Source organism: Hippopotamus amphibius, chromosome 9 (assembly GCF_030028045.1).
Source record: "Hippopotamus amphibius kiboko isolate mHipAmp2 chromosome 9, mHipAmp2.hap2, whole genome shotgun sequence".
Taxonomy (NCBI): Eukaryota; Metazoa; Chordata; class Mammalia; order Artiodactyla; family Hippopotamidae; genus Hippopotamus; species Hippopotamus amphibius.
In genome coordinates, this window is record NC_080194.1 from 427,573 (window position 1) to 436,593 (window position 9,021).

Here is a 9,021-nt window from a genome sequence, read left to right on the forward strand (position 1 = left end):
ATTGTAACCTCATTCCCCTTTTCACTACTCACTATCCAACCTCCTTTGCATCTAGGCATAGATGTATGACCTAGTTCTGGTCAACAAGAGTCAGACTTGTTCGGGGGAGTTTCTGGGAAATATTTCCCGAAACCAAATGAAAGCCCCTCCCTCCCTTCATGTGAGCATATAGCACCTAGAGTGGCCGTTGACCTCTAGCAGCCGTGAGGGGACACCAGGAGGATGGAAGAGGCACCAACCAGAGGCTCAGGCATCACAGGAACAAAAACACACCCCTGGGACCACAGACCTGCAGACTTCTCATTGAGTAAACAAGAAACAGTATTAGGGCTGAAGTCAGGGGCTGGCAAAGGTCTCTAAAGGGTAACATAGTAAATATTTTATGCTTTGCAGACCACACTGTCTACACAACCACTCACGCCAATCTAGCACAAAATCTGCCCCAAATAAAAGGAATAGGCACAACTTAGTCCAATGAAACCTTATTTCTGGGCACTAAAATTTAAATTATGTATAACTTTCATGTATCACAAGGTATTACTCTATTCTGATTTTTTTCAAACATTTAACAACATAAAAACAATTCTTAGCTCAGAGTCAAAAACAGGCAATGGGCTGGATTTGGATTGAGCCATAAGTCAGTGCCCCGACACCGACCACCGTCTAGAAGGAGAAGGGCCTTGTAAAACTATTCAGATCAGGATATTAATGGTTGATAACAGCTCTGCTATATCTCACCTCCCAGAGACATTTCCCTTCTAGCGAAGTCCTACTCCCGTGAAATAAAGCTCCTGCTGGGGAATTTCAGATATTATAATCATATTAATGGGATGGAGGCACCAAGGAAGTAGAAAAGCCTTCCTGGGACTCCCACGAGATCGCACTGATAGGGAGGGACAAAGCAGATGTAACCTTCTCCCTCCAAGGGCCACAATCTTTCCACAAATCACAGCATGGTAACACGGATAGAAAAAGTGAATGAACCCAGTGTGGTACAGGTAGAAAATGACAGGGTAGGAATTTAAGTCCAGGTGTTCCTCCTTTAAAGTCTGTACACGTTGCTCTATGCACCACCAAAGAGGACAAGGGATTTTTAGCACTTTCCACAACAGGGACCGCTAGGAAAGAGCTGTGGCTGATACCACGGAGTATAAGGAGTTCATCTAAAACACCACGTGGCGTGACCTCCTCAGATCTAACATGGAACAACGTGGTATATGAGAAACCGAAAATATGTTGAGTGCGACTAATATCTCGGATTCTCCATACAGAATGTTAACAAAGTGGCGTTTCTATCTTAAGCGCATCCAAATCACGACTTTAAGTAGTGTTTCTTCTGTCATCACTGCTCAGGCTCAGGCTTATTAAGACGTGTCGTCCTCTGATGGTGGCATGTCCGTGAACACTGAGACAGTCAGGGTGGGTTGTTTGTTAACTGGAGTGATTCTAGAAGGCAAAGTGAAAATCTCATCATTTCCAGAAGCTGAAGCCTAGGGTTGGCTGCTGAGGCCACAGGACCTTCGTTATTCTCCACCTCCGGTGTAAGGACCGTGACACCCGGGACGGCATGCCGTTCTTGTGTCTCGTTATCCATTAATGTATTTGGTTTTGTATTCATTTATTCAACTATCATTTGCTGAGGGCGTGGTATGTGCATAAAATTATGGTAGGCGCTGAAGCAGAGCAGAACGGTAAATAATGCCGTGCCCCCAGGTAGACGTCAAGGTACACACATCCAGCAATAGCAATGGTATAAAACAGACTTAAGTACCCTAAAAAGCACTCCATGTAAGCAACGGCAGCCAGTTTTCAGAGGAAGTGACTCTTTCCAACCCAGAGAAACTCTCCTTATAAAGAGAACGATATCTGGAAGACTTTGAGGAGCCCGCGTTTGAACAGACTGAGATGGTGAAGGTCTAGACAGAGCAGGAGCCAAGGCCCTCTGGACGTGCCGGGAGGTCTGCGGCCCCTGAGCGGATAAAGGGATGCCTCTACTCCATCACTTACAGTGGTCAGTCAGGCTTCCTTGGATTCCCAGGAACACGTCCGTTACTACCTTGCAAAGAAGTTTCTTCAGCCATTTGGTATATTTTTTAGTGGTACCTAAGTCCTTATTTATAAAATGAGCTTTATAGAAATTAAAGAACCACAAATATCGAGAGTACCTAAATAACTATATATTTTATTATTTTTAATAACAATGAAGATAGAATAAGAGAAGGTTGACACAAAAGGAAGCTGTCAGCTAGAAAATAATTTACAAGCATGAATTCTGTGGGGAATTTGGATTTGATGACCGCAGCATTGAAGTGCAAGGAAAGTTTGGACTTTTCTGTTGGTGTATAAAGCAAAAGAAACATTAAATACTCATCATCCTAGGGTACTGTTATAAAAAGAGTAATATAAAGTAAAACACGACAAGAAACATGGGTAGGTTACCTTTTCCTCTATCGCTCAGATTCCCTGATGTCAGAACACATATTTGGTCATCATACACATGCTAACTTTTTCATATTTTCATTTTTATTCCGCCCCTGAGTTCACGTTCCTGCCCCACAAGCTCCTCAAGGCGATTTTCATCTCAGCATTTCTGAGGGTGTAGATGATGGGGTTCAGCATGGGGGTGACCACCGTGTAGAACACGGCCACCCATTTGTCCGCAGTGAAGGTGGAGGGGGGCCGCACGTAGAGGAAGATGGGGGGTCCGAAGAACAGCGTGACCACCGCGATGTGAGAGGCACAGGTGGAGAGGGCCCTGCGCCTCCCCTCTGCTGAACGGTTCCTCAGGTTGACCAGGATGACAATGTAGGAGGTCACCAAGATAAGCAGGGAAAATATAGACAATACGCCACTGTTGGCCAACACAACAGCCCCCTCCACAGAGGTGTCGGTGCAGGCGAGCTTGAACAAAGGATGGAGGTCACAGAAGTAGTGGTCGATCACGTTGGGACCACAGAAGGGCAGCTGGAGAGTCACAATGATCTGAACCATGGAGTGAAGAAAGCCCCCCAGCCAGGAACCAGCCACCAGACGGTGACACACAGGCCGGCTCATGATGGTTGTGTAGTGGAGGGGTTTGCAGATGGCCACGTAGCGGTCGTAGGCCATTACCGTGAGCAGGAAGGTCTCAGCAACTCCAAAGAAGTGAAAGAAGAATATCTGAGCCACACAGCCCTCCAGGGAGATGGTTTTAATCTTGGAAAGTAAGTCTGTGATGAATTTAGGGACAACAGTGGAGGAGTAGCTGATCTCCACCAGGGACAGGTGACTAAGGAAGAAGTACATGGGGGAGTGAAGGCTCTTACTGACTTTGACCGTCAGAACAATGAGGCCATTGCCCACCACTGTGACCAAGTACACGGGAAGAAACACCGCAAAGCACACTCTCTGCACCTCTGGATCCTGGAAGAGACCCGTGATGATTAACCCAGTCACATTGTTGGCACTCGCCATGGAGTTGATTCTTATGTATTGGATGGGAGGTCATCAGAGGCCTGCAATAAAACAAACACTGATTATAACTAATTCACCTCATTTATAGCAAAGATCACACAGGAAGGATCAAGTTCTAGGGCTCAGAACCAGGCTTTCTGACTTTAGTCCAGGGTTTTTTCTAACCCACTACAAGATATTCAGAACTTGGAGAGCCGTCCAAGTTCAGCACCTACATTTTTATCACTTTCACTGCATTTTGCTGGCCCTCTTACTGGGAAATCCCATGACAGACTACCCTGGATCCCTTCTAGCCTTCACGTCTTCTTCAGCGCATCATCTCTGACTGGTAATCCTTCCCTTTCCAGAAGGTCTCGGTCCTGTTTTCTTCACTCCATTCTGCCAGTCCTCAACTCATGCAGGTCACTTGCCTCCACCAGTCTTGCAGCTTCGATAACTGTGTTTACGTGACAAATGCTCAGACACTCTGGAGAGAATTCCACTTACTAGTTTGTCTCCATCATCTCACTGCTACTTTCACAGCTCTTACCCCACGGCTCAATCTCCAGACAGATCCTGAACTCACGGAGCTTGTCCCCTGAGAGCATGTCGTGGTGGCCAGCCTGCTCGTTCTGCTTCCGGCTGGCAGCCAGCGGCGAAGCATAGGGTAAGAGGAGTGAGGATTCCTCCATAAGTCATTTCCCTGAACGGATGCTTACTGAGCACCTTTCATACATCTATACACCCTCAGAGGATACTGAAGGGATATAAATCACAACACACCTCAAGGTAACAATGCCATGTGATTCGAAACCACACTCGGTAGATACAGGCTCCCTAGTAGGCATTTTCCACCATATACGATGCATGAGAAAGAAGGAAGAAATGGTGGGAACACCTTGATTCTCTGCTGTACATTTTACGCATTGTGCTTCCCCTTACCTCTGATTTCATGCTGAAATTTTCCACAAATATACTTTTGGAAAAGTAAAAATGCACCTGTGCAATAAGGACCAGAATCAACAGGGAAAACAAAAATCAGTGAGACAGACGGATGGAAACAAAGCCGTGTGGGTCGGAATTCCTCACCTCAGGACACATGCCGAGGTTTGAAGTTTCCTAAGAGCAGATTACAGGTGTCCTCACACACACACCCCCACAAGGGTAACTGTATGAGGAGATGAATACGTTAATTGGCTCAACTGTAGTAATCATTTCATTGTGTATATGAGTGTCAAAACATCAACTTATATTAGCTATACACAGTTTTTACTTTAAAAAATGTTAAGATTATATAAAGTCACCAAACCTGAAAAAAAAAAAAAGGAGAGACTAGTATTCTAGATCAAGAAAAATAGTAGAGAAGAAGGCCATGGCAGAAAGTATCCCTGATCCTTGGCTTTTCCATCCCTGATTCAGTCCCTGTGTACTTGGGTACCAGAGCACGCCCCTTATGCCTCAAATAAATTCTCCTCTTTGCTTAAGCTAGTTTCATGGATTTCTATTTCGTGCAAGTAAAACCTCCTAAGACATAACCCTAGGAACTGAATGAACAAATAAATAGATACAAAAATACATAAGTAAATCTGAACATCACTAAAACAATAAGTTCAAAACAGTTAACAGTTAGAAAACACAACTCAAAAATATTCCCTTTACAATAGGCAAAACAATTTTAATGAAAAGCGCTTTAAAATGTAATATACTTATGCAGAGAAAACCATAAACCACTACAAAAGCACAAGAAAATACACATATAAAATGGAAAACATATATCCATCCCCAAAACTTCTTACACATTATAATTTAAATAATAAAATTTAACATAATGGTTTCCACTAATCCTGAATTTACCTACTAATTTAGGCAACCTCAGTTAAAATCCAATGGAATGTCTCTTTGTCGTTTACAGAGTTACTCTAAATTTCACCTGCAGGGGGTAAAAAATGGATCAGCCCCCCGACAGAGCCAAAAAGTACGGTGTCCGGGAAGGACCACGCAGTAGGGGAGCTACACTGATGCCCGTGACCAGACACAAGCAATGCTGATACATCCAGCTCAGGGCGGTGCCCTCTCCGACGGGAGCAGCGCTGCGGGCACTGGGCACACGGGATCCTCAGGGATACCCGGCAGCACCTCAGCACCTCAGAAAATCCAGCAGCTGAATGGTTAAAGAAAAGATTGTGAGACTTCCCAAGAACCTCCTTTACCACATCCTCACTCACGAACCCAAGGAGGGGATCTGGACCGTGATTAGGTTGAAACGGATGAGACTAAGCTGTAGAATAACAGGAGAGCTACAGGCAAGTGTGGCCTGGAAGATACTTTGACGACACCATCGCAATCTAAGACGCCCAGGCGTGCAGCTCTGATGTCACATGTGATCCGTGCCTCCCTTTCCTTCCCACGCCCAGTCAGTCACCACCTCCCACGCATCTTATCCTTAAACCATCTCTCCCGCCTGCACGTCCTCTCTGATCTTGCTGCACCACCTTCACACCTGCTGATGTTCAGCTGAGGCCTACGTTACCAAAGCCTCATAGTCTCCCACCCCACCCATCCTGCACACGGCAGCCAGGAAGCTCTTTCCTAGAGCCTTCTTCCCCCAGACCCTCCCCTGCTTGGGAGCAACCAGGGAAACCCTGACCTCCCCCGACTCGCTTTAGAGACCTTCAGAGACGGAGCCGCCCCAGCCGTCACCCTCCCGCCTGCTAACCTTCAGCTCAGCTCTGCTCATCGCAGGGTCCTGCCCCCTCCCACAAGCGCACCCCGCTCATGCCCACCACACAGCCCCCCTTCACCGGAAATGCCCTCTCCGTGCCCCTTGCAACGCTTCCCACCCCCCAACCCCAGCTCCAGTCCTGTGTGTTCACTGAATCTCGCGATCAATACCCCAACCCGTGTGTATCTTCTCTGAGCACTGAAAAAAACACCTTAGTGATTTTCCCTAAATACACATCAAATCGGGCTTCTACCCGACCTAAAATCGATCGACACCTCCCCGTTGCCTACAGCACCAATTCCACTATTCTTAGCACGGATCCCAGGTCTTTCTTGAACTTGCCCTTGCCTACTTTTACAACCTTACTGTCATCCCCCAACATGAACGATATACGGCTATTTCCCGGTCCAAAGTGTGCTTGCTGCCTGTCCTGTGTTTGGCGTTCCCTTCCTTCTAGACTGCGTGAAGAACCTCATTACTAGGAGAATAATACGTTCCTCCCTCTGTGCTCTTACAGAAGTTTATCATACTTCTCTTTCAGCAATTAACAGATTCTTTGTAATCAGAATACTGTTTCTATACATTCTACCAAGAAAGACACGGCCCTGGTACTCAACATCATCTGTTTAATATTTTTCTTACATTTTTTTATGAAGTGCATTTTGCTTGATCGTAGTAGCTAGTATTTCAGTGGTCTCATGTCACACAGATTTTTGAGTTGTCATTGACATACAATATTCCATTCGTTTCAGGTATAAAACATAATGACTCAACATTCTTACACATTCTGAAATGAGCACCACAATAAGGCCAGTTACCGTCAGTCAGCACACGAAACTGCCACAACGGTACTGATTATACTCCCTGTGTGTACATTACATGCCTACGCCTATCTACCTTATAGCTAGACGTTCATCTCGCTGAATCCCCTCTACCTGTTCATCCTTCCCCCAACACCCTTCCCCTCTCGCAACCCCCAGTTTGTTCTCTGTATGTACAAGTCCGTTTCTGGTTGGTTTTCTTTGCTCTGTACACATTAACAGATTCAATTCCCAGAACAAACCTGTGATGTGGGTATTTTTATCACCCCCTTTTCTTCACATGAGGAAGAAAAGAAGCACAGTTAGTGAATTAACAGGCCTAAGGCTGCACAGCAGTGGAGCCAGGATTTCAACCCAAGCAGTTTAATCACAGACCCTATGCTCTTGAATCACCACCCGATACAATTTCTAGGTACATAACACACGAAGAGTTAACCTTAAATGTTCCCTTTTATAAGAAGTCCCAGGTATATTTATTCCCCAACACAAACAAATATCTCTTGTATGAGTATGAACTCAATCTTTTTTGATTAACTGGAGAAACTAAGGACAGTATCCTAGGACCCATCTGAGAGATGACTCAGAGATAAGAGAAGAATCATGAAGGGTCCACTTTTTCCAGCCTTCATCCCCAATGGAAGGGATAACTGATAACTTTGAAATTACGTTTTCCTTTTCTGTCATCTCTGCCTTTCAGCATTGAATCCTCTCTCACTACCCACCCCTCAGCCACTTCCACCATCTCTCCCACTGAGCTGGTAAGAAATACCTCCTCTGTCCCCACAACGCTGCCTCACCTAGAAGAATGAGAAAAAGCGTGATCAGCATATAAAAGCCCAAATCAGCCTTTGAGCACGTAGACGCTACGTCAGGTAACCTGCTGGACGCTGGACCAGAGCACAGTGATGGAATGAAGACGATGGCCAGAGAAAACATAATAGAATATTCACGGGCCAACTCGACGGATCTCAGAGTGAAGCAGTGGAGCCTCCGTCCCAAACACGTTCCCACGTCACGATTCCCAAACATTGCCTCACAGAATCCCAAAATTGTAAAGGACTAAAAATTCATCAGATTTTATGTTTTGCATAACTTACCGCAGTAAAAATAGATAAACAGGTTCAGTTCATTAACCACGGCCCCCACCCCCACCCCAAAAAAAGCCCTTCAAATCCAGACAGCTCATTTAGCAAATGAGCACTTGTGGCTCTAAGAGAAGAACTGACTTGCACAACGTCCTCTGGCTGTTTAGAGACTCTGCGCTTGCAGCCATACCACCCACCTTTAGGCCAAAAAATCTGCTGTGGTTCGTGCTGCCTTGGAACAAAGGATGGAGTCAGATGGATCGCAAAGGCACCCAAGGGTGAAGTTAGCCACTCTGCTGGAATCCGTCATTGCCCAAGGAGAAGCTCCGGTTTTGAGAAACCAGGATAGAATGGAGAATTGAATTCACCTCTGGGAACTACTATCACCAACTCAGCCGATTTTCCACTCACATTCCCTGAACAAAGCTCAGGTCACACTCAGCTAAGCCACTCTAACCAGAGCTAAGAAGATTTAGAAACCTTTTCCTCTAACCTCTTCTGTTTATAGATGAGGTGAATGAGGCCGGGAGAGGTTAATTGGATTCCCAAGCCACACACTAGTTATTTGCCAGATTCCTTAGAAACCAGTGCTCTTTCTACACATTGGTTCTGGGTGGTGGTTGCTACTGCAACTCAAGGATCAGAGCTTGTCCCCAGAACAAATCGCCAATGTTCCTGGGAGCTTTTAGAAAAAGAAAAAGTAGAGGATGTCTAAGATGAATCACAAAAAAAGGAAAATTCAGGAGATCTGGATCTGGGTCGATCATTGGATTTATAATATCTAGGAAATAAGTGCCAGAGAAAGCAGCAGACAGAGATTTTAAGAACCTGATTTTCATGGAGAAAACCTAGCCACCCACTGAAACTCCAATGGTTGTAATATAAATGCTTCAAACTTTGAACAAGTTCATATCCTTGAAGAAATTAAGACACATTCTAATCAAGGGAACAACTTCTCCAT

At 45.3% G+C, this 9,021-nt stretch overlaps 1 protein-coding gene across 1 annotated transcript; it reads right to left on the reverse strand.

Annotated features, from left to right (window-relative positions):
• Nucleotides 1-2,523: 2,523 nt before the first annotated feature.
• On the reverse strand, nt 2,524-3,453 carry LOC130861530 (olfactory receptor 4B1-like). The gene has a single exon (XM_057750493.1). It carries the CDS (start codon nt 3,451-3,453, stop codon nt 2,524-2,526), a length of 930 nt encoding a protein of 309 aa, XP_057606476.1.
• Between the last annotated feature and the right edge of the window lie 5,568 nt (nt 3,454-9,021).

Bases quoted from the DNA above. Each gene is read 5' to 3' on its own strand.
- LOC130861530 (XM_057750493.1), bottom strand. From the start codon at position 3,453: ATGGCGAGTGCCAACAATGTGACTGGGTTAATCATCACGGGTCTCTTC.